General features: G+C 40.2%; 1 protein-coding gene across 7 annotated transcripts in view; it reads right to left on the reverse strand.

Moving 5' to 3' along the window:
• Positions 1-25,796, reverse strand: part of ZNF451 (zinc finger protein 451) — a 103,501-nt gene that overhangs the window by 71,050 nt on the left and 6,655 nt on the right. Inside the window, exons 1-4 of one of the 7 annotated variants that reach the window (XM_060162512.1) lie at positions 15,248-15,506; positions 14,808-14,891; positions 8,540-8,620; positions 5,600-7,093 (exon numbers count right to left, since the gene is read on the reverse strand). In XM_060162512.1, the coding sequence (XP_060018495.1) occupies positions 5,600-7,093; positions 8,540-8,620; positions 14,808-14,891; positions 15,248-15,268 (1,680 nt within the window). In that variant the 5' untranslated portion in view covers positions 15,269-15,506. Of the gene's footprint in view, positions 1-5,599; positions 7,094-8,539; positions 8,621-14,807; positions 14,892-15,247; positions 15,507-25,796 lie in introns of those variants that run through there. The other 6 variants (XR_009542907.1, XM_060162509.1, XM_060162506.1 and 3 more) reach the window with 6 other exon arrangements.

Raw genomic sequence — 25,796 nt, forward strand, 5'->3', positions numbered from 1 at the left:
ATTGAATGCTGTGATAGAGCCACTTTTATGGGTAATGAAAGAAAACAGAAAGCACAGGATAGCTCATGGGGAAAAAAAAGCATATGAAAGTTAGTCTTACAAAGGGACTACTAACAGAACCCACAAGATAACATTTGAACCATTTAAGGTCAAAGAATTTCTTTTAATATTACCAGATATAAAGGATCTGCTTTCACTTCTACCAAGGAATACACTACTCAGGAATATTAGAAAACGCAATACAACTTGAGAGATCTCCAAAGTCCTAAAAGAAACTACAGACAACCTGAGAAGTCTTATTGAATTGACAAGGCATCAGAAAATCCAACAGACCATTTGAAATAGACAGTTACCTCAACAAAACCAGTAAAGCTTTTATGCCCTAGAAAAAAACCTGATTAATGTTAAAGATACAGTGTATGTCAGGGCTGTACTATAAATTCATGATGATGAACTTAAAATTTTTATTAGAGAGAAAAAATGCAATTGACCACAAACTACATGTAATAATACATTTGCACAAAGACTATACAGAAATGAGAAAATACTACCACCAGTAAACAAGAAGGCATTAAAAACTGATGAAAGTTCAATAGCCAAATACTGTGAGACCGGACTGGCTATTTTTTTTTAAAAAGGAAATTTTTAAGAGAAAACTAGAAAATCTCTTACAATAATGCTGAAGGCATTGTATTTAAACATAAAAAGCCACATCAAAATCCTGGCTAGTATAGACTGGTAGAATAAAAAATATAATCTCCATCAAAGAGATTAAGGAAGATCAGACATCCTTTTAGAAAGGGGTTTTACATAAAGGGGAAGAAAAGACCCAATACAAAGAATGAAATAACTGAGATGCTAACAACAAAAGGACATGGTTGGCCTGTGATCACTTCCAGATATATCCACGGGAAGCAAACCTAATTTTGAGTAGTATCTCAATGGTACCAAACACTACTATAAAAAAGGTTTCATTCTTATAAAGTCAAGCAAATGAAAAGACAAAGTAGTACAAAGATATCATCCCACTAATCAATACAAGAAAAAAAGATTTAATAAAACAATATTCTCATCATTCATCCAGGAAAAGACATTCCATAACATATTTTAATGGCTTACAAAACTGGTTATATCTGGATAAATAACTGAAAGATTTGCATTCAATACAGTGATCATCATCAGCTTACTGACGACTTCCACCTGTTTATTTTCTTAAGTGAAAAATGAAGACCTGATTGGGGTAAACACTAATGAAAAACTATATAGAATAGGTCCAGCCAACTAAATGACAAGAAGGAGATGCATACAGATCTGACAGTCAATTACTGGACTAGCCACTAAGTAAGAATGGTAAATTTCAAAAGACACTGGAACCTGAACAGTGCAAGTCTGGGCAAAACATGCCTCACATTAAAAAAAAATAAAAAAAAGTTTTCAGTTATTGCAGTCTTTATTTCTACAAAGATCTAATCCATAATTTCTAACCTTTACCAGAATCCCAATAAAGTATGTCCTCAAGAATACTGAATGTGGCATTTAACTCTGTTCATCCATGTCATTTAACTCTGTATCCAAGTTTACAGCTAGAAGGGATTCTGGATTGCGTCGATTCCAACCTCCTTGTTCACGGTACCTGAGAGGTTATCCTGGATGGAGCAGGCCTTAAGGACATTATCAATCAGGTCACTTAGGTATCATTCAGTAAATTATTAGTATAATAGTAATGTAATATACTAAACAGTACCCAAGGAGCCTGAGTTTATGCTCCCCTCAAAATGACATTTTGAGGGCTAGGTAAATAAATGGAATTATACTGATAAAGAAGCTGCCACACAGTAAATAATAATAATAATAACAATAATGTTTAAATGCAATTACACTGATAAGCTGTCACACAGTCTTAAAAAAAAAAGATAAAGTGTCAACAAATGTACTCATTTTCCTAATGTCCTTGTTACGTATTACCGAGTAAACACACCCACTTATCAAATTGAAGTTGTGTTACCATGGCTAAGAACAAGGTTAGACATGAGACAAATGGTTCAATCAGAAACCTAGAACCTAGATATAGAAAACAAAGCTGCCTCAATGCCCAGAAAACTGAGCCAATCACTAAAAACTAAAATAACTACTGTGAAGTTATTTAAATAAAGGGGGAGGGACATACTCTATAACCTTCTGAAATGGATCAATAGTGCTGTAATGAAAACAAAGTAACATTCAGAAGGAGAGTACATTTAGATAGTGCAATTGTACAGAAGACGAATAAACTACAAGATAAAAAAATCACTGTACAGAATTTACATAAATATCACCAGCAACATATGCAACACATTAAAATGTTAAGTTTTAAACAATAGTGTGAAATTTAAAAAGGCACTTCATATAACAATGAATAGAAACAGCATTTCTGTGTACACACAGTAACCATGAGAAATCATATCATTTCCACATACATTTTATGTCTAGTCAAACTATAACATTTTAAAGAAAAAGGATCATTAGACGCATCCCTTTCAAGAACACCAAATCACTCAACTTGCGATGATTGCTAGGCCTCCTAGAAGACCTAGAGCTGTTCAAACATCAGAGGCTGGCCTGATGGAGAATCTTGTTGAAGGCTCTGCAAATGGCAGACATGATGTGAAAACTTGTTATCTAATTATGAATTCCATACACTACTATGGTTGTCTATTAGGGCTGTTTCCCTACACCAAATCCCTGTTTTTAGTTTTATAACACCATCATCATTCAAGTATGCCAGAGAAAGACTTTAAACTAATCTTAAAAAACAGGTTAAGAATATTGTTTCTTCTGCAGTCAAGCACCCAATCTACAGCTAAACCTGCTCCCACACTTCGGTGTTCTGCCCCACCCCCACGCAACTGCCGAACCCCTTCAGAAGCTAGCCACCTGACCACCAGTTCCATGATATCTCAATACCTTTTTATTTTCAGGAAAGATCTCTGGAGATGCTTGGGCATATCAATCAGAGAGTGGCAAAGCAATGCTACTTGTTGCTACGGAGCAACATAACACAAAATGAAGATAGCAGCAATGCTGCTCTACAAACATTGAGAACAGTTAACACTACTCCACTATACACTTAAAAATGGTTATGATGGTAAATTTTATGTTTTGTCTTTTTTTAAGCACAATTAAATATAAAAAAATTAAAAAGAGCAGGTTAGGTGGAAATGCCAGAGCAGTTTCAGAGAACCAGGTCTTCAAGCAACATAATTTTGGTTTGAATTTTGGAAAATAAGAGTATCTCAAAAATCATCAAGTTGGTGACACAGTATGCAATTCAGGGAAGGGACGGGGAGAAATGGAAAAGTGGGAGCAGTGCGAAGTAGCCTCAGACAACTGGGAACATCTATGTGCAGCCGTACAGAAAAGTGTCAAGATCTCTCTCTCCAGCAAGTTTCCCACGACTAGTCCTCTCACAGAAGAAAACTACGGTGCTACAGCAAGGGCATGTGAAACTGCTGAACTGGTAGAGTACACGTCGTGAACTATAAAAATCTTCGTATGACTTCTTAGGCCCTTGTTTCTTTTTAGACAGTATCAGTGCTCTTCTAGTGTTCAATTTGAAAGAATTTTTAGAGCACTGGCATGGACCTAAAACAGAAGTAAAACTTTGTGAAAAGTATAGAAAAATTAAAGGTAAATGTTAACTCTAGATATGACTTGACCAAATGTGCCAAGAGGAGACTCTATCAAGACTGCAGCTTAAGCTTCATCTACAAATAGGACAAACAGAATCAATACAGTACCCTGAAACTATCTGACAAAATAAAATAACTTCTTCCAAGTAGGGATATTTGCATCTTCAACCTCTACAGCACAAACAGGGAGAGGAAGAAAAGTAAACAAAAAGGGTGCTGAATATGGTTATGATGAGGAGGGGGAATGGGCTTCCAATAAACTATCAAAAAGTGGGGCACCAGGGAAAGCATCAGTCACCAGTCTGCAGGAACCATGGCAAGAAACAGAAACCATATAAACCTGAAAACAGTGTCATGGTCCACTAACAGTAGACCCAAAATACTATGGTCAAGCAGATGAAAAAATAATAATAATGCAGATGTTCGACAAACCAAGAAATTACAAAATTATGAGTCTACTGATAATATTTTTTTCTATTTGGCCAAGCAAATAATTCTAGATGATGTATTCAGACCCCTCCAATTTGGCAGTTTCTCCAACACTGAAGTCATGATGTGAAGACAAGGGTCTAAGGGCTGGGCACTGCACAGCCACTGCCTCGAGACAGATACTGTAGGACATGTAACTGAGGTATCTGCTGCCAGTTCCAGTCTGACGGAGAAATCATAATGCGAAGAACTGAGAACGAAAAGATAAGTCGTCTCTCATGGTAAGAGTCTGACTAGATTAAGGGACCAGTAAACCAAGAACACACCACTGAAGTCTTGAGAAACCATTAATGGACATCCAGAAAGAGAAGTGCATGAGATGTTCTCTCTACTACATCCACAGTTACGCTCTGAATCTGAAGGATTTCTCAGTAAAATCTAGACTGATGGCATCCCTCTTTATTACAATCAGAGGACCAGATTGTCAGGCATGTTTGGAATTCTTGCTCTTTCAAGAGTTCAGATTTGCATGCCTGGATGGTGTAACATCCTTGATTTCCAGGGCACTAATGTGCATTATCTTTTTTGTATTTAGAGCGTGATGAATTACGGAGCTCAAGAGTTTAGAAGGGAGTCAAGGTCATCTTGGTGAAAGGCCCAGATTATCCTGTGAGAACACCATGACCAGGTCTCACAGCTTGTGATATATGAGAGCTTGACAAACTTAGGAGTGACAACTGCAGAGAATTCTCTGTGTAGCTTTGGGTGGTGAAGACAGTTACTGTGAAAGTTTCTACAGAGATGTCACAGGTAGGAAAGTCTTCTTCCAGCTGGTGTCCACAGTAGACCTGGGACATCTAGCCACCCCACTGGAAGCAAACTGGATTTTGCAAATTTTGATTTGAATTTTAGTTCTTGATATACAGCTTCAAGGCTGATTCTGAAGTCTCACAGAGCTTGACAGTAGTATGGACACTTGGTGAGCTGATCACCCTGACATAAAGAGATTATAACAGATTTGTCGTTTTGTGAAGATCTGACAAACGGAAGCCTAAACAAGGAAGCACTGATGACCTAAAAACGAAGGATCTGCCTCTGGTGTTAGAGATCTAGTAGGTTATTTCCAGATCCAAAATCTCCTAGTCCTCAGTTTACCAGTGAGATTTTCCTGAGGGGGAAGAAATATTTATGTTTTTCCTTAATCATAAGAGGATTCAGATTCCTGAGTACCCTCCTCTAGACTTATTTTGGACTAGAAATAACAGGTAAACCTTTGTTCAACCCTACTGAACGTCTCTACCACTCACTTGGCCAAGAAAGCATGAGTCTCTTTATTATTTACTTCATTCTAAAAGTCTAGAATTCAAATGTCAGCTGTGATCATTCCAGCCATGCGTTCAGATTCTGAGGTGCCCTCCTACCTGTAGATCCTGTGTGGATGGGAGGAGCAAGTAGCACAGTCAGCATCTTGGACAGGTGCACTGCTGAACGTGAATGGGTTACTAATTCTTGTACCCATGGCGTTCTGGAGATTCTCCCTTTTTCCTGTATCTATAGGGGTGGTTTCGGGGTTTGTACCAATCCCCTCTGGAGTATCCTCTACTGTGATAATGTGCTTTCTGGTCATGACTATAGAAGTATCGATGTTGGTTATAGTATTTGCTGTGGTCTTTATAGTCATTTTCCTTTATACTGTTTTCTTCGGCAACTACAGCATTCACATCTTGTCCAAAGAGGGAAGTACCGTCAAAGGGCAAGTGTGAGATCTTCTCTTGGGTTTTCTTAGTGAGAGATGTGAGTCGAAGCCAAGCCTGCCTTCTATAGTCTATTGCCATTGCCATAACTCTGACCACAGAGTCCATTATATCCCTAGTAGTACAAAGCTGCCAAAGGCCCGCATCCATACCATCAGATATTATACATCTTGCTTTTCCACGATCAAACTCTGGGTCATGGACCAGATCCTCCATGTCTTCCCAGAGTTTACGCTGATACTGAGTCATATAGGCCATGTAGCTAGCAGCTCGGGCTGCAATGGAAGCAGCATGGTAGAATCTACAACCCATGACCTCCATTTCTTTCGAGGTAGAATCCAGAGGTGATGTTGTGCTTCCTCTCTTGCTGTGCTCTAATGCTTCTACGATGGGGCCCCCGGCCGGTGGATTTGGTTGGAAAGGAGAGGTATCCTTGGCCACAGGATATACCCTGTGTCCCATGAAGGAGGAAGGATGGCAATCAGCAGGGTCTTTAAAAACCTCAGTGGTGGCGATTCTCAGAAGAGGATGCAGTGGAGGGACCAAACGTTTCTTAGAAGTCACACAATCAGGTTTCCCTTCACATGGTTCTGCTTCGGACTGTAACGTGACTCTCTTGATAATACCTCTTTGTTCCATTCTTTTCAAAAGCCCTGTGAAACTAGACTGACTAGGGTCACCTGGCTGCCCTTTGTCATCAACTGAGGGGGATTTGCAGTCAGCTTCTTCTTCCACTGTGGATAAATGTTCTTCCTTGGAGGTAGAGATGTCCCAAGGAACCGAGGAATTCTTACTTGGCCTAGAATGATGAAATCGAAAACAGCTCCTGGACTGCAGATCACGTATCACTCGGGACATCTCAGCCACTTGTGTCTGGAGATAGAGGATGGCATCCTGTCCGTGCTGTGAAGCAGAAGACTCTACAGGTAAATCCTCCTTGACCTCTGAAGAGGCCAAAGATTCTTGGGGGACCAGAAGTGGAGATGAAGGCAGAATCTGGCAATTTTGTGATGGCTTAAGCGTCTCTGTCTCAGAGATCTTAATAACTGAATTACTTTGGTCACTTTTCTGGTTCTCCAATGGGTTCTCAACAGAAGAAGGTTGAGAAACTATCCTGTGTGGACTGCTGGTACAGCTCCCAGAGGAGGAGCTGCTGTCTCCACTGGGAAGAGGAACACTGCAGCTAGAGCACATTTCTGGGCGATGACTCTCAGAGGATGGCACCTTAGACTCAGGCATTCTCTGGGTTATCCACATGAACAAGAAAACCAAGGAAGAAAAAAAATATGCTTTTAATATGTTAACTTTCAAGTGCAGAGATGCATGTCCAGTAAGTAGAACTCAATTTTTTAAATTATTATAATTAACAATATACAATCCACTTCAGGTCAGCAAGGGGACCACAGAAGTCAAATCCACAAATTTCACTACCCCAAAGGCCCCAAACCAACTACTGGCATTAACCTGGCACTGTGTCTATGAAAAAGAGTAAAAACAAGCCCAGGTCAAGGGGTGCCATCCTAGCCTGCTGCTTGTGCCCATGCTAGAATAAGAAGAGGCAGCAAGACTATTGGTGAAAACAATTAAAAAAAAAATCCCATTCAACATATGTAAGGCAACAAGTAGAAGTTAATAATGGCAAAGAGAACTTGGGAAAAGTTCCACTGAGAAGAAAAAACATTTCTAGAAGTCCTGCACTGCAGAGTCACTTTTAAATCCCTTTAAAAATTCTCATTCACTCTCCATGAACAAAATTTTCCAGTTGCACAGTTCTACTCTACGGTTTGTAGTTTTCAAGGAGCTTTGTTACCTCATTTCATCCTCACAACAACCCTGTGAGGTAGGTATTATTCTTATGTGGTAAAGAAACTAAGGTTAAAAAGCTACTTATCCAAATTCACAGACTTAATAAGAAGTAAAGCTGACACTAAAACCTAGGTATTTTGATTGCAAGTTCAAGTCCCAATACTTTATATCATATAGCAAGTAGCTTTCTGGCCACCTTGAACACACAGCCAGTTCTCTAATGAATCAAGAAAAGAGCCCATTAACAGAAATTCGGGCTAAGACAAATGAAAGACAAGATTTCTACAAAGTGCTCAGCTACTTTGGTTCTCAGAGTAGGGGAAGCATAAGTTTAAAGGTCAAACCCACAACCAATAAATCACAGGTCAGAGAGAAACCCCAAATATGAGGGGGAAAGAGGAGGTTAAAAGGATGACGCCTGAATTATCCACAACCCTTCCCCATATTCCATTTCTAAAGGATCTTCACATATCCTTTCTTCCAAGATACAACAAATTTTCTGTGGCCACGTGGTTCTGGAAGAAAAGGATCCAGTTCTACAGGGCACCTGAGGAGAGACAGGAAAGGAGAAGGGAGCCAAAAATCTTGCAGTTTTATTCCATTTCCCTTTTATCAGATACGGCCTCCAAGGCTTAGAACTTTCCTGTGTCACATAATCCTTTCAAATCCTCGCTGAAAGTAGAGGAACAAAGCTGGAAGCAGGAGATCTTCTGGGCAGAGGACTCCCTGGACTACCTTTCAGGGCCATTCTAACAGAAACAGGCCGTTCTCTAAAGCACAATAGCACCTAAACACAGCCATCGCTGATTTGATGACTCTCTTTAGAGAATGCTTCTTAAATGCCAGAAGTGAAGAAATGCAAGTCAAATGTAATATACTTACCTCACTCTGAGAGGTGCTAGGCTCTTCATCATCACTGCTGACCAGATCAATGTATTCCAGAACAGGTCTCAATGGTCCTTCCTAGGAAAAAATGAACAAATTAACAAGTCATGGAGAGTTATTCAAACTAAATTAGCATTTAAAACAATCCTTTTTGTCGATGCTGGGATTTATTGGCAAGAACTCTTCTAAAGAGGAAGCCTTATGGGTGGTAGAAAATAATCGAAACAAATGCAGATGAAAATATTCATAGCACAAGACTAAGAAATGATGACAAGACCTAAAAGAGACTCGGCCAAGGTAGGGTATTAGGACTGTGTTGATTCCTTGGGGAGAGGATTATTAACACAGGAATAGTGCTACAAGGTCAGATACTGTAAGCCAATGCTTTTCAGATGGGATGGGTATCTCTGACTAGGAGCTAGGCTGTACTTCCGACTCCTACAGTCACACATCAAACCTGGTTCTCCTTCATCTTTTCTTTCCATCCATACTGACTCCACGGCAGACCAAGCCTTGAATGCTAAGCTTAAAAGCCTAGATTTTATTCTGTAGGCAAAAGGGAATCAATAAATACTAAGATGGGAATAAGATCATGAGAGCTTACCTTAAGAAGATTAATCACATAGAGAAGTATAGAAAGCAGGATAATTAATCAGTCCACACACATAATAATGCAAAACTAAAATAGTGGTGATGGCAAAAATAACAGTGATGCTGTGGTGCATATACAAAAGGATATACAGGTAAGATGAAAACAAAAAATGATTGACTATAAAAACAAAACCCCAACAACCACAAGGAGTCAAAGTGGTCACTAAGGTTTCAAGCTTAGGAGACTAAAGGATAGACATAAATTTGGAATACAAAGACAGAGCTGGCATTCCTTTGGCCATAATGGGATGATGTACAAGGGGTACACAGAGGCACCTGGCAGACAGCTGGAAATGCAAGCCTGTAATCTGGGTATAGGAACGTAACTGGAAATGGAGACTGGAAAGATGCTCCCCTACAAGACTAGTAACTCTAGAACTAAACTGAAACTATGATATTGCCAAGGAAGAAAGCAAAGAGGAGAAAGAAGGGATTCAAGGAGGCTCTTGAGGAAATGATGGAATTTTAGGATTTAGGAAGAAGAGCTAAGTAGGTAATCAGAGATCTGAGAAGAATCAGAAATGCACAAATTCAAAGAACCTAAAGACAGAGAAAACCTCAATGAAAAGGTGTCAATGCTAAATGTGGCCAAAAACACTGAGCACCGAAAAAAAAAAATGCCACTGAATTTAACAACAAACAGAGCAACTTTCAAGATAGCAGTGAGCATACCAGTCAGGCTCTAAAAAATTAAGCTGAAAATGAGGCAGTGAAGGCCAAGAGTAAAGATTATTCTTTGAAAAATTCTACTATGTTTAAAACAAGAGAAAGGGACATGGGGGAGAACATGGCTGAGGGAAAGATTTCTCAGGATTGGGAAAGACGGCTGTTGGGAAGCCAAAGTGATATATTCAGTGGAAAAATTAAGAGAAAAAGACCTCAGGTCAAGAGACAGAAGCTAAGATCTAGTTAAAGATCCTCTTCCTGAGAGGAGGCATCCAGTCTCAAAGACAGTGTATTTCTCCCCTAGGCTGCAACTTCTCTCCAAGCAGGAAACTGCTTTCCCTGCAGGTGGTGATTTAGCCACTAAGATAAAACCAGAGAGCAAAACTTCTGGGCAGGGCTCATGTAATAAAGTAATTAGGATTTCTGCCAGAGCTGTAAAAATGGACATTTAAAAAGAGGATTAGAGAGACAGATATTCTGCAATGTGTGGTCAACAAAGATGAATCACCTACTTTAAGACCCAAACCTACCATTTGTAATAAGGTTATCAAAATCATACATTCAATCCAAGAAGGTAGTAGAGGAGATAAAAATATAATAGCTTGCTCTCCTCAAGAAATGTACGTTAGGAACTTTTATTACACGCCCAGTGAAGCAGCACACCAAGAAAGTCCCTGAGGTACCAGAAACACACAGAGGCTGGGGCAGAGCTTCCATGAAGGGTTGGCAGGTAGAGAAAAAAGGGAGATGAAAGGATAACTGGGCACAAAGCACAAAGTAGAACGGGCAGGAAAATGGTCACAAACAAGATGAAAAAGTAGCTGCAGAAACAGGAGAAAGGGCAGGAGTAAGGACAGATGAGAAAAAGTAGCATAAATATCCTGCTGGGGTCAACCACTAAACTGATACCCAGCCACCTCTGAACTACTGAACAATGACAACTTATGATTCACACTAATTAAGAGAGCAGAATAAAAAGAATCAGGATAGGAAGTCCATACATGAGAAAAAGCAGGGGTCATTAAGAGTATTCATTCACTCAACGAATATTATGGAGTTATAACTGACAGAATGGTAGGAGAAGACAGCATGTGTTTGAGACCTAAAAAGGCAAAGAGGCTGAGTGGAAAAACAACAGAAGATAGATATTCCAAAGGAAAATATTACTTATAAACAAACACTCTAACTGTAGCTAATTTTCACAGTGGATATGGCCAAACTTCCACCATAACGAACCTAAGGAATCAAAACCCTTTGGTACTCCGTTGATTTTACTCTAATCGGGAACATGTGTCACTGAGCCCTGTACAGGCAAAGGTACTAAACTTTTCACGTATGTTATTTCATTCAATCCCCACATTACTTCACTATTGTACCATTTAACAAAGGAGAAAACTAACTGAGGCCCATCTGGTTCTCTAATCACATCATTGGCTGTGTGGTCTCTAATCACATAATTCTGAGGCAGTTCCAAGTATACACACTATGTTTAAATCAATGCTTATTTCCTAAGTTTCAGAGATAAGATACTTTCTCTTCCTTTAATTTGAGGAAAAAGTCTACCTGCTACTGTTCCCAACTCTGAATAACTCACAACACTAGCCAAAAAATAAGTTATTAATTCTCCTCAAACAGTAATAATTATAATACAAATATCAAGAAAAGGCAATTTCTTACTACATTTATAATGGCTGCTTATATTCTTAGAAAGTATAAATGCATGTGGTCCTCCAATTACAAGGTATTTTATTTAAATTTGCTTCATCCATCAACTAGTGAACCATCATTCTCATCCCCTCTGTACCAGTAACAAAATCAAAGGATTCTACTCCAAAGCCACACAATTTAGGGGCAGGAGCACAGGCAGAAGCAAAACACGGGTTTTTTTTCCCACATAGAGAAGTTAGGGACATAGTTTACTTCTGCAGTCCCGCCCGATTCAAACATTTCAAATGATTCCCAAATGCCTGCTCTAAGTTCAAATTTAGTCCACAATTCAAGTCCACAATTCTATACTATCCGGCCCATCCTTCCTTCTCCCACTTAAAAAAAAGTACCCTTCAGAACTAAGCATAATCCTCTCTGCTCTCCCATTTTGATGACTTTCCTTGTTTCTTCTTAAAATACTCTTTTAAACACATACAAACACTAAATGCTTCCTATGAAAAATAAACTGAAAATCGTATGTCTTTTTTTTTTTTTTACAGCACCTTGTACTTTTTATAAAAGAACTTTCTACTAGAACTATTTACAAAGTCCTCATCCCTATCTCATCTCTCACACTGAAATACTGACACTTACGGGTAGGATGTACTTCCAACTAATCTCTGTAGCTCTAAGGTACTTAATTCAGGACTTTGCTCCAACATTATTTTTATTTATTGAGCTAATACAACCCCAAGACACGCAGCCAAAAGACACCCTCATTATTTGTCCATGACCCCCCGAAGTAATTTATGAAAATATACAAATATTCCACATGTTCAATGATTCCACATTATACCAATCATCTTGGTTGAAGCCTAAATCTCATGTGCTGTTATCAAGATTATGACAGGCTGTCTCAGCAGTTTTTATACCTTTGTATCTAGAGTAGCACTGTGAAAGATCACGTCATTAGCCCTGAGTTAAAACAGTTTTCTGGGAGTAAATTAACTAACGTATCTGCAGTTTCAAAGAATGCAGAGAATAAATATGGTGGCTGAATAAGGGATCATATTACTAAATTAAACAGAAAATTAGAGCAAAAGACCTAAATGAAAAGTTTGTATAGTAATATTCTGTCTCTTGAGTTAAAGCACTGTTTACACATGTGTATTGGCTTCGCAAAAATCAGACGGTACACTTATGAACTGTGCAATTCTCTGTATGTGTATTTCAATAAAATTTAAATGAAAGGGCTCATTTTTGCACCTCCACATCTATATCCTTCCGTTCCTTCAATATGCTTAGTTTCAAACTCTGTATTTTCTAAACCACACAAAAACTACTGTGCCACCATGCGGATTAAAGATAGGAAAGTTAGGCTAAGAATGAACTAAGAAATCCAAACCAGTGTAAACCAAGAAGTAATATCACAATGTTCTTTTTGTATCTGAAGAAATCTTAAGCACAGACTATTTATTATTTTTATTGAACAAGCACTACCTGAGGAGTCAAGTATAAGATTGGGTTAGAGAGAGAAGATTCTGTCTCTAATGTATTTTAAAATAGAATTAAGGTATCATTAATACATTGAAGTGTTATCACCATAAAGGCATAAGGAATGTTTTTAATAGGTTTCTTCTAGTACTGTAATTGCATTTAATACATATAATTCACTTCTCCATTTTGAACTATCAAACCTTTGAATTTATATTTGGAAACAGAGATAAATATAAGATGTATCAAGATGGACACATATTCACTGACTGTGTATTTTTACTCTGGATGCAAAGATATAACAGATTCTCTACATTTAAAATAATATTTAACTTAAAAGAGTATTCTTAAACTTCAGTCTAATACATGCTTACATTAAGTACTGACAAGCTACACCACCATTCTTCACTCCACACAGTACCTATATATATATATTTTTTAATCTTATTTTTGTAGATTCCACCTATGATTCTCAAAGTAAGCCCCATAGTTCATAAAGAAGTGTGTCCCTCTTACTTTAATTTCCACAAAATACCAAGGTAAATATTCTCCATTCACAAATATACCCATATTCAGGGAGAACCTGAAATATCTGTCCTGAAGAGCCAAACATACTTCAACTCACAGTGAAGGAACAGGCAGGATACAATTTCTTCTACCACCCCCGCCAAACCTTTAAAGTTTAAAATGAAAAGGATACAGCACCATATGCATGGGCAAAGACAAAAACACCCAAGAAATGATCTTGTGAAAGACTCCTAAACAAACCCACTGAAACACAATACAACAATGCATCACAATGGCCTAATGTTGGGGTACACAGAAGACACTGTTTAATAACCCGTTTTTCAAAACTGTCCAAGAACCAACAAACACAAATACACATCAGACAGGGAATTAAAGAAAGATTATACACCTTTAATAGCAAACCTCAACTACAGTATTCAAAAAGAATCATTTACAGTAGAAGGATTCTCTAGCTAAGTGAGATACTACTTTTAGCAGAGCCTTTATAAAACTTTAACAGTGTGGGGTGGAAATTATCCTCAAATGTATCATAGCACCCCCTTCAGTTTTTGCAACCAATGTTTTACAAAGTGTGTTCACAGCTTCATACACCCCCGCATTTGCACCAACATGAAGATTCCTGGGCCCCACCTCCCATTTCTGATTCCATAGGTCTGGAGTGAGGCCCGGGAATCCACACACTTCTACTTACTAATGCTTGAAAACTACTGTCCGAAGGGAATAAAAACAGAAAAATACAGGATGCTCCTGGTGATACGGGCCCTTCATTGTGAACCTCGCCTGCTGGACTGTGCTGTAACAGGATGAGCTCGGAGCTTAGTGAAGTCTTCAAGCCACCCGCCTTCACGTTATGGAGACACACAGGCTCAGAAGTTGAGTTCCTGCAGCCCTTCTGGTTTTCTACCTCATTCCTCATCACTAGCCGCCCCTTCTCCCTAACCTGTGTGCTATCTTTTAGAAGTTACTCTTGTCTCACTTCAAAACACTCTTAGGAGACCACAACCCTGCGTACATGAAAGGCTCTAAGTGCAGGGGGAGAGGCGAGATTCAGGGTGCAACACGCACCGCAGGCCACAGGCTTTGTGATGCCTACTGGGGCTGCTCAGACACCTCTTCAGGCAAATTCCCTACTCCTATGCCCTACTCCACAGTGTACAGTCTCTATCAGACATTCACACACGTTTGCTGCATGATGAACAAACAGGTGAGAGGTAATCACATCACGGCTTATCACGCATAGTCTCTGACTCGGAAAAACCCGAATATCGTCGCTACTTACACTAACAAACTGAATGTCATCTTCATTTTCCTCGGGTGTTGATTCGGACGCCTCAGGCCCAGCTGGAGGGACACATTCTATTATCTATAAAATAAGCCAAAGCACGGTTATCTAGACAACCCCGCACTTACAGATTTTTCCAAAGGGAACCGAAAAACGAAAGCTCTCGAGGAGACCTAACGGAGCCCCAGCCTCCGCGAGCCCGAGCTCGCGTCCGTGGACCGCAGGGGCCCCTCCGCATCCCTTCTCCCGAGGAGCAGGGAGCACGCTCCCCCAAGAGGCAGTCGGCCTCGGAACCCACGCCGCGCCCGCGCCGAGCAGAGGTTCCCGAGCCGGGCCGGGCGGCCATTGTTGCTGAGGCACCCTCGTCCCCCAGGCCCCCAGGCCCGGCCCAGCACCCCCCGGACCCCGCACCACACCGTGCCCAGCCCGCTACTCACCTCCGACCCTGGGTCTCCCATCTCCCCGACAGCCCGCCTGCCGGCACCCGCGCTGCCGCCGTCCCCGCCGCCGCCTCAGCCTCCCCGCCGAACCCGCCGGCCAGCCAGCCACACGCCGCCGTGACCCGCCCCCGCGTGCGTGCCGAGCCGAGGACGCCGCCGAGCCGCCGACACCGCGGGCGGAAAGGGCTGCAAAACCGCTTCCCGAGGAGGAGTGGCCCGCTAGGCCCGCTGTGCCTGGCCTCCCTGGCGCAGTCCCGGCCTCCCTCCTCCGCCGCGCCGGCCGCTGGGAACTATAGTTTCAAGAGCACCGAGACCACCCTAAGCGTTACTGGAAAAGAACGGAAGAGGACCCCGAGGCATGGCGCATGCGCTCCTCGAGGCTGACGTCACTGCCGCTCGCCGGGCGGTGGGCTGGCGGGGTTCTGTTTTACAGTAAAGGGCGGGGACGAGGATGGGGAGGAGTGCGTAGGCATGCGTTTCGTGTGGTTGTGGAAGTGACAGGCAGGTGATGGAGACTAATTTATCAGTTCTCCTTTTTTCTCCGAAGGGTCGGAGATATGGATGCTTAGCCGAATTCTAAGATCAGTGCAGAAATCTGAGGCAGCCTTACACTGCTCACCTGTTCTCCATCCTCAGTCTCCACTCAGAGCCTGTATTAATACACCTGAGGAGGAAAACTGAGGCCCTGAGCTCCCATCTCCAGGTTGACCTGAAGAAAGCTGGCAAGGCTAGAGAATCCTGGGCCCAGTAGGACAGTAATGTTACAACGTACTTTTTAAAGACGTTCTCAGATAGTATCTTAGTAAAATAGAATAGTTGACTGTTTTCTAGTGTTCACACTCAAAAACCCTGTAAAATAGTTCACTCATGTTCAAATATGTGTTCTCATTTTTTTCACTTAACTGCCTTACCAAAAAGCCCCATTTTTTTTTTACACATCCACAATTGTTAGTAAAGGTTTTGAAAAGACTTTAAGTTGGAAAATTCTTGTAAATCTTAGATGCCTTTTTTGCCTGTCTGCATACATGCCCAACATGTGACTACCTATATTGGTAGTAATTATTGCTTAATAGTCCATATTTCCTTCCAGGGCTTTATGACTTAAGTTGCTTTTCTACTTCGTAAGTTTGAGAATTGTAGAGGCAAATTGAGAATGAGAGACCTGCCTGTTGTGTTCCTTAAAAGCTGTATGTAAATATTTCTAAAACTTTTAAATGTCTAGGCAAAACTTGTATTTAGGATTCTCCTAATATGCTGGTGAGAGTTCAGTGGAACATTTACATTAACCATTTGCAGGTAGGAGTTAATTTGTAAAACTTGGAAAACAAGAGCCCAAATATGCTCATAACTCTGCATTCCTTGTGCGCTCCCAATACAGGGGGCCAGGGTTCAATCCCAGCCAGGGAATTAGATTCTGCATGCATGCCACAACTAAGAAGTCCCGTATGCCACAACGAAGACCTGACACAGCCAAGGTAGACTGATAGATAGATAGATAGATAGATAGATAGATACTGGTTTTAAGATTGAACCTGTACCATGATTCTCTGAGGAAGGTATTAAAAACAATTTCTAAAAGCATATTTTTTAAATGCAAGGTATATATAATATGATCAGAACCACATCAAACCACCAAGCAAACCATGCCTGAAATAGGAACCCGACTTAAGTACTAATAGTAATTTTCTCTGGGGAGCTGGACTATGTGTTAATAAGAAAATCTTTTGAAACCCATTAATATTTAAGCGACATGCCTGTAGTTCCTGTAAGGCCAGTTTTATTTAGCTTGGTGTAGCAGAGGAGAACAAACTATAGGCAAAGCTTGGGAGTCCCTTAATCTTAGGAAATTAAGAAGAGATTGGGTGGCGTGCTTTAAAGGCCAGTCGGTGTGGTAGGGAACTGGTTAGAATTGGAAAAAGCAGAGTTCTTTGCTGATTGGTTCAGGGTTCAAAATGGAAACTTTTAACCATGGGAAAATGTTTTTTATGTTTCACTGTGGATCCATTATTTTGCTTTATGAGTTAAGATCCTGAAGGGAACCCATCAATGGGTTTGGTAACCCCTCAAATTCAGTTCTCTTAGACTTTGTTGGACACAACATTATAATAATTTCCAAATCTACATGTTGATATCCTTCCTTCAACTCATTGAAACAAATAAGTACAGGCTTCAACTTTAGTTTTGATTTCAGCAGTTTTCTATTGACTTTCTAGCTGGTTTTGTTGAGTGATTATTTATAGAACCATCTGTTTGAACATTGGCTGCATCCAGGATTTAAGATTCCAAGTCCTGGTTCTTGACTAAGGGAATGACACCAAGAGGAAATTAAATGCATCAGTAAGTCTCAAACCCCCTTTAAGAATCACTGTTCAGGGAATTCCCTGGTGGTCCAGTGGTTAGGACTCAGCACTTTCAATGCCGGGGCCCCAGGTTCAATCCCTGGTCGGAGAACTAAGATTCCACAAGCCACCTGGCCAAAACAAACAAAAAAGAATCATTGTCCAATATTCATAAATCTCAAAAAAGGGAAAGTATAGCTACCATGAGCCTGTCATTTATTTAAGGAGCATTCAACTTGGGGAAAAGAGTTAATATATACACAGCACCAAATATTATGCTTTAGAAAAGGAACAAATATTTCCAATGCATTTGTATTATTAAGAACCATATTTGGTTTGGAGTAAATGCTCTAAGACCTGGCAACTGGAATGGTCTCTTTAATAAGTTCTGATAAAGTAAGAAATAGATTTATAGGCATTTATTCCAAAATAGAATATTCTTTAGGGAAGAAAAACGGCTCTTAAGATACTTTGGAACCAGTTGTCACAGTCATTTTCTGGGAGTTGTGAGAGCAGAACAAAGAGCATTTAGATATGAAAGAGTACAAAAGACTATCCACTAGGTCTGTAGTACAATTTCTTTGTTCCTCTCAGGTCTGGAATTCTGTACAAGTGTTGCACACAAGGAAAAGAAGCGCAGGAAAAAAGGGGTGGTTCATTTCTATGGTTGGGTCATATGTACAAGCCACTTTTCTCATCAGAGGAAGCTGTGATAATTACTTCTTCGGGAAAGGAATCCTCCCCTTCAAGCGATCAGGTATTTGCCCTTATGAGTAAACTGGGAACAGTAGTTTGGGGTAACATTACTACATATTGTGAGTAGTATTTGCAAAACTTCCCACCCTCTTTCTAGAAATGTTTGGAGGATCATCTTTCAGTATTTGCTTCATAGCAGTACTACTCCTCCATATAAGGCCACTGAACAAAACTTCTGATGGTTCAACTTGTAGTGGGTCACAAGGGTTTTGGAAACACCATGGACAACCAAAATATTAGAAATGGTTTGTATCTGATAAAGTAATTGGTCTGTGGCACAGTTTAACCGTAGGTATATTTGTTACTATCTTGCTGGCTGGTATTAAGATGTCATAAGTATTAAGATCTATTTAACCTCTTTTATGATAATCTACATGTTAGAATAGTTGTTAAAATCTATTTACTAAAGAGTGACTATGGAGGAATTTAAGGCAAGTATAATATTCTTTCTTCCCACAAACTGAAGGGTGAAAAATCCTAAGCACGAGCAAAACTTCTGTATGATTTCACACTTACAGAAAAATTGCAAGAATAGTATCTGCTTTATCGTATTCTGTATTTCTATCTACATAGAAATATACACATACTTTTTTCTTTCTGAATCACTGGAGAGTAGGTTGCATATATCATGCCTCCTTATCCCTTAATAGTTCAGTGTGTACTTCCTAAGAATCAGGATTTTCTTTGACATGTGTACTTGTTTTAGTCCTCTTGGGCTGCTTTACTAATTTAGCATAGAGAGGGTGGCTTAAACAACAATTTATTTCTCACAGCCTGGAGGCTGGGAAGTCCCTGATCAAGGTGCCAGCACAATCAGTTCTTGGTTAGAGCCCTCTTCCTGGTTTGCAGACAGTCTTCTTTTACTTTCACAGGGTGGAAAGCAGAGAGAAGCAAGCTCTCTTTTGTCTTTCTTGTAAGGACACTAATCCCATCGTGAGAGCTCCACCCTCATGACCTCATTATCTCCCCCAAACTCCATCTCCAAATATCATCCTAATGGGGATGAATTTTGAAGGGACATAAACATGTAGGCCATGACAGTATTATTATCAAAATTTGGAAATTTAACATGGAATGATCCTTTTTTCCTAATCTGCAGTCCTTTATCACATTTTATCAATTGTCTACTCCAGGATCACATAGTGCATTGAGTTATGTCTCTTTATTCTTCTTTAATTCGGAGCAGTTTTTCAACTTTGTCTTTCATGATATTGATGTTTTTGAATTCCCAAGGCCAAATATTTTATAAAATGCTCCCCAATTTTGGTTCGTCAGATGTTTCCTCATGATTTGATTCATGTTATGCATTACCAGACAAAATAAATCGAAGTGATGCTGAAGTGTTTTAGGTGATCACATCCAGAGACCCATGATGGCTATTTGACCCTCATTGAGGATATTAATTTTAATCACCTGGTCAAGGTATCGCCCCATATCAACAATATGTAATTTCCCCCTTATAAATAATAGGCCATCTGGGGGGATATACTTTTAGACCATTCAAACACTATGCCTCATGAAATGTATTGCCTATATATAGCATATTCTGATGATTTTTGCTTTTCCCAAACTTTACTATGACGTCCACAAAATGATAATATCCCAACTCTACTGTTCTCTCAACTTTTTTTTATTAAGAAAGATTTTAATTAAAAATTTTATTGGAGTATAGTTGATTTACAATGTTCTGTTAGTTTCTGCTATACAGCAAAGTGAATCAGTTTTACATATACATATATCCACTCTTTTTTTAGATTCTTTTCTCATATAGGTCATTACAGAGTATTGAGAAGACTTCCCTGTGCTATACATAGGTCCTTATTAGTTATCTATTTTCTATATAGTAGTGTGTATATGTTAATCCCAAACTCCTAACTTATCTCCCCCACCCTGCTTTCCTCCCAGTAACCATTAGTTTGTTTTCTGTATCTGTTTTGACTCTTTTTCTGACTCTATTTTCTGACTCTATTTCTGTTTTGTAAGTTCATTTGTACCATTTTTTTAGATTCCACATATATTTGTCCTTCTCTTTCCGACTTCTGTCCTTTTCTTACTTCACTTAGTATGAAGTAAGGTCACCTCTAGGTCCATCCATGTTGCTGCAAACGGCATTATTTGGTTTTATGGAATATTACTCAGCCATAAAAAAAGAACGAAATAATGCCACCTCTCAACTTTTTTCAGCTGGCATTCTTCTGTAAGAGTCTTGCCTTTTCTTTTAAAATAACGTTTTATAAATTTATTTTTGGCTGTGTTGGGTCTTCTTTGCTGTGCACGGGCTTTCTCTAGTTGCAGTGTGCAGGCTTCTCATTGTTACGGCTTCTCGTTGCAGAGTGTGGGCTCTAGGCGCGCAGGCTTCAGTAGTTGTGGCACATGGGCTCAGTAGTTGTGGCTTGTGGGCTCTAGAGCTCAGGCTCAGTAGTTGTGGCACACAGGCTTAGATGCTCCACATGGCATGTGGGATCTTTCTGGGCCAGGGCTCAAACTCGTGTCCCTTGCACTGGCAGGTGGATTCTTAACCACTGTGCCACCAGGGAAGCCCTGAAATAATTTTTCATTTATTAATTCATTTCTAACCTTTCATTGAATGATTTTTTGATGTTTGTACAGAGTGCAGATACAGTCACATCAAGAGCCTTCCTACCATGTTACCTGGTAATCACTGTGGATATTAGGGGTTCAGAATATCAGAGGTCATTGATTCACAACTTCCTGTGCATCTACTTTTTCTACCTTGTGACCTGTAACACTTGTTTTAGATGTAGCTTGGCCATGCCATATATCTATGTTCTGATTAGTATTTTTTTCTTTAGAGACAATTTTACATTCACATGCAGTTTTAAGAATACAGAGTACTTGTGACATGATGATGTGCAGAGCTATGCTGATGTGGACAAATGATGTCACCTGTCATTCCAGTAAACACGTTACTGGATTCCATCCCTCAGCCACTGCAGTGCACACTGAGGGGAATTCAAGGTGGAGAAAAAAAGGGTACTGGCCCTAGATCGGTAAGATGTATATTGAAGGAATAATTTCAATGACCCAAGATTCTTGCATCTTCCCATACATAAAAGAGCACTGAAATCATTAACTTGAGATGTCTTTTTTTGTGTGATTAGCAGTTACCTTGTGATGTTTGCTACATTTTTTTTTTTTCAGCAAAAACTCCTACATATCCTGGCTCTCCTCTCGCCTCTTTGGAACAGTTCCTCAGAGCTATCTGAGTGGCTGTTTCCCCAGGCTACAGTCCTCAGTAAGGTCCCCAAATAAAACATGTAACTTGAAACTTTTTAGGATGTGTTTCGTGTTTTTTCTGTCAATAATTTTGGCAACCAATGAAGAGACCCAGAGCAGACTTCTCTCTTTTGCCTAAACTCTATGAGGATCCAGAGCCTGGGTACCAGCAGAGACCTCTTGTGCCCATCTGCCTCCTCTGAGGGTCCAGATAAATTTGAGTGAGTCTCTCCTGTGTCTCTAACCTCCCATTGTTGGCTCATGATCCTAAGTTTTGTTTGGTGGTATTAAACTCCTCACTGGAGTAACAGGTTTCCTTGAACTTAGGTACCTGGGTTATCCTCAGTTGAAAGACACTGGGAAGATTTTATTATGTTCATACAGAATTTATACTTACAAGTACTTGCTTAATTGGGAATTAAATGAAATCTTGCCCTAATAATGGCCAAAGCCAAAAATAAATGAATTAATTAATTAATTTAAAAAAAATTAGGAGTGGTTATCATTATTTATTTATTTAGCTGCGTTGGGTCTTTGTTGCTCGTGCAGGCTTTCTCTAGTTGTGGCAAGCAGGGGCTACTCTTTGCTGTGGTGTGCGGGCTTCTCATTGTGGGGGCTTCTCTTGTTGTGGAGCACAGGCTCTAGGCACACGGGCTTCAGTAGTTGTGGCACACGGGCTCAGCAGTTGTGGCTCGCGGGCTCTAGAGTGCAGGCTCAGTAGTTGTGGCACATGGGCTTAGTTGCTCCACAGCATGTGGGATCTTTCCAGACCAGGGCTCAAACCTGTATCTCCTGCATTGGCAGGCGGATTCTTAACCACTGAGCCACAAAGGAAGTCCGGGAGTGGTTAACTTTAAAAAACAACAACAACAAAAAAGCAGTCAACAGAAACTGCCTGTGAGAACAGATTTGTAAGAAAAAGATGCCAAATCAGCCATTATATACACATTCACAGAACTACAGGAAACATGATTAAGAAGTAAATAAAGGTATGATGGCAATGTTACATCAAATAGAAAATATCAATAAAAGATAAAAATTATACAAAAAGATGGAACTTGTAAAGTACAACAAATGAAAATTTTAAAAAATCACTTCATAAACTGGACTTCACCAAAACTAAAAACTTTTGTGCTTCAAAGGACACCATCAAGAAAGTGACAAGATAACCCAAGAAATGGGAGAAAATATTTGCAAATCATATATGTGATAAGAGACTTGTATCCAGAATGTAAAGCTATACAAAGATATATAAAGATGTACAATGATCAATAGGCACATGAAAATATGCTCAAATCATTAGTCATCAGGTAAGTGCAAATCAAAACCAGAATGAGATACTACTTCACACCCACTTGGATAACTAAGATTAAAAAGTCAGATAACAAGAGTTGACAAGGATGTGGAGAAACAGTAACCCTCATGGTACTGCTAGGGGAATGTAAAATTTTGCAGCCACTTTGGAAAGCAGTGTAGCAATTCCTCAAATGATTAAACGTAAGAGTTAACATATGATCCAGCAATTCCCCTCTTAGATATATACCCGGGAGAAGTGAAAACATATGTTCATACAAAAACACTTCCAAGAATGTTTATAGCAGCATTATTCATAATAGCTAATAGGTGAAAGCAAGGCAAACATTCATCACTTGATGAATTAATAAATAAAATGTAGTATATGCACATGCAATGGAATATTATTCACGCACAAAAAGAATGAAGTGCCAATACATACTACAAGATGGATGAACCCTTAAAATGTTATGGTAAGTGAAAGAAGGCAGTCACAAAATACCACCTCACTGCACTTCCCAGCCCATGATGCATGCCTGCTGGTGTGTGTGGCAACTGGGGGCTGAAACTCAGGCTTCAGTGGACAGACCCAGGGAGAGGACTCAGTTTGGCTGTGCGAAGACAGTCCGAAGGGCCTAGAATGTGGTCCAGGCTGCAACTGGGGGTGTGTGCAGGACACAGCCCAGGTCCATCATGCGAAGGGAGGGGCAGGCTCCACCATAGCAGTGTGTTCACAGGGGAATGCAGGCAATCGGCTCAGACTTCAGCCCTGTCTCCATGTGTGGACAACCTTCCAGAGCTTGTGCATTCCAAGAGCTCGGAGGGGTGGAGCTCATGAAGAAGAGGGAACATTCCTAAAGTCATTCTATGTAACCACCATCACCTTGGTACCCAAACCAGACAAAGACACTACCAAAAAATTACAGGCCAGTATCTTTGACAAATATAGTTAGAAAAATCCTCAAAAAAATATTAGCAAACCGAATCCAACAACACATAAAAATGATCATATACCATGATCAGGTTGGATTCATTCCAGAGCCACAAGGATGGTTCAACATTATGCAAATCAATCAACGTGATACGCCAAATCAAAAAAAGAAATGACAAAAACCACATGATCATCTCAATAGATGAGAAAAAGCACTGATAAAATTCAACATCTATTCACAATAAAAACTGTCACCAAAGTGGCTATATAGGGAACATACCTCAACATAATAAAAGCTATCTATGCCAAACCAAGAGTCAACATAATACTCAACAGTGAAAAGCTGAAAACCTTCCTGCTAATATCTGGAACAAGACAAGGATACCCACTTTCACCACTTTTATTCAACATAGCATTGGAAGTCCTAGCCACAGCAATCAGACAAGAAAAAGAGATAAAAGGTATCCAAATTGGAAGCAAAGGGCTTCCCTGGTGGCGCAGTGGTTGAGAGTCCGCCTGCCGATGCAGGGGACACGGGTTCGTGCCCCGGTCCGGGAAGATCCCACATGCCATGGAGCGGCTGCGCCCGTGAGCCATGGCCACTAAGCCTGCGCATCCGGAGCCTGTGCTCCGCAACGGGAGAGGCCACAACAGTGAGAGGCCCACGTACCGCAAAAAAAAAAAAAATTGGAAGGAAAGAGGTAAAACTGTCAATATATGCAGATGACATGATACTCTCTCTAGAAAACTATAGACTCAACACAAAAACCTATTAGAACTGATAAACAAATTCACCAAGGTATTACGATACAAGATTAACATACAAAAAGCTGTTGTACTTCTTTACACTAACAATGCAACAACAGAAAGAAAAAGTAAAAAAAACCAACCCTTTTAAAAATCACATCAAAAAGAAATAAAACACATAGGAATAAAACTGACCAAAGAGGTGAAAGACAGATGCTGAGAACAATGAAACACTGATAAAGGGAACTGAAGATGATTCAAAGAAATGGAAAGATAACTCACGAGCTTGGATTGGAAGAATTAACATTGTTAAAATGACCATACTACCCAAAGCAACCCACAGATTTAATGTGAACCCCATCAAATTACCCATGACATTTTTCACAGAACTAGAACAAATAATCCAAAAATTGATATGGAACCACAAAAGACCCAGAATTGCCAAACCAATCCTGAGGAAAGAGAACAAAGCTGGAGGCATAACCCTTCTAGACTTCAGACAATACTACAAAGCTAGAGCAATCAAGGCAGCATGGTACGGGCACAAAAACAAACATATGGATCAATGGAACAGAATAGAGAGCCCAGAAATCAACCCACACACCTAAGGTCAATTAATCTTCGACAAAGGAGGCAAGAATATGCAATAGAGAAAAGACAGTGTCTTCAGCAATCAGCGCTGGGAAAACTGGACAGCTGCATGTAAATCAATGAAGTTAGAACACTCCTTCACACCATACGCAAAAATAAGCTCAAAATAGTTTAAAGACTTGGGACTTCCCTGGTGGTCTGGTGGCTAAGACTCCGTGCTCTCAATGCAGGGGGCCCGGGTTTGATCCCTGCTCAGGGAACTAGATCCCATATGCCACAACTGAGAGTTCACATGCCATAATTAAAGATCCCACATGCCACAACTAAATCCTGCATACTGCAACAAAGATCCTGCACGTGACAACAAAGATCCTGCGTGCCGCAACTAAGACCCGACACAGCCAAATAAATACATAGATGTTAAAAAAATAATTTAGAATCTTGGGGTGGAGTCAAGATGGTGGACTAGGAGGATGTGGAATTCACATCTCTGCACAACTAGTGCACCTACCAGGCACTGGTGGGGAACCACAGACAACTAAGGGAATGGGAAGACGCCCAAGCGACTGGGCAGGATGTTGGGGGAGGGAGGGGGGAGGAGAAGTAGAGGTGGGATGGGACCAGCAGCCCTGAGGAGCAGTTGGGGGAGGGG

This window comes from Lagenorhynchus albirostris, chromosome 10 (assembly GCF_949774975.1).
Source record: "Lagenorhynchus albirostris chromosome 10, mLagAlb1.1, whole genome shotgun sequence".
Lineage (NCBI taxonomy): Eukaryota > Metazoa > Chordata > Mammalia > Artiodactyla > Delphinidae > Lagenorhynchus > Lagenorhynchus albirostris.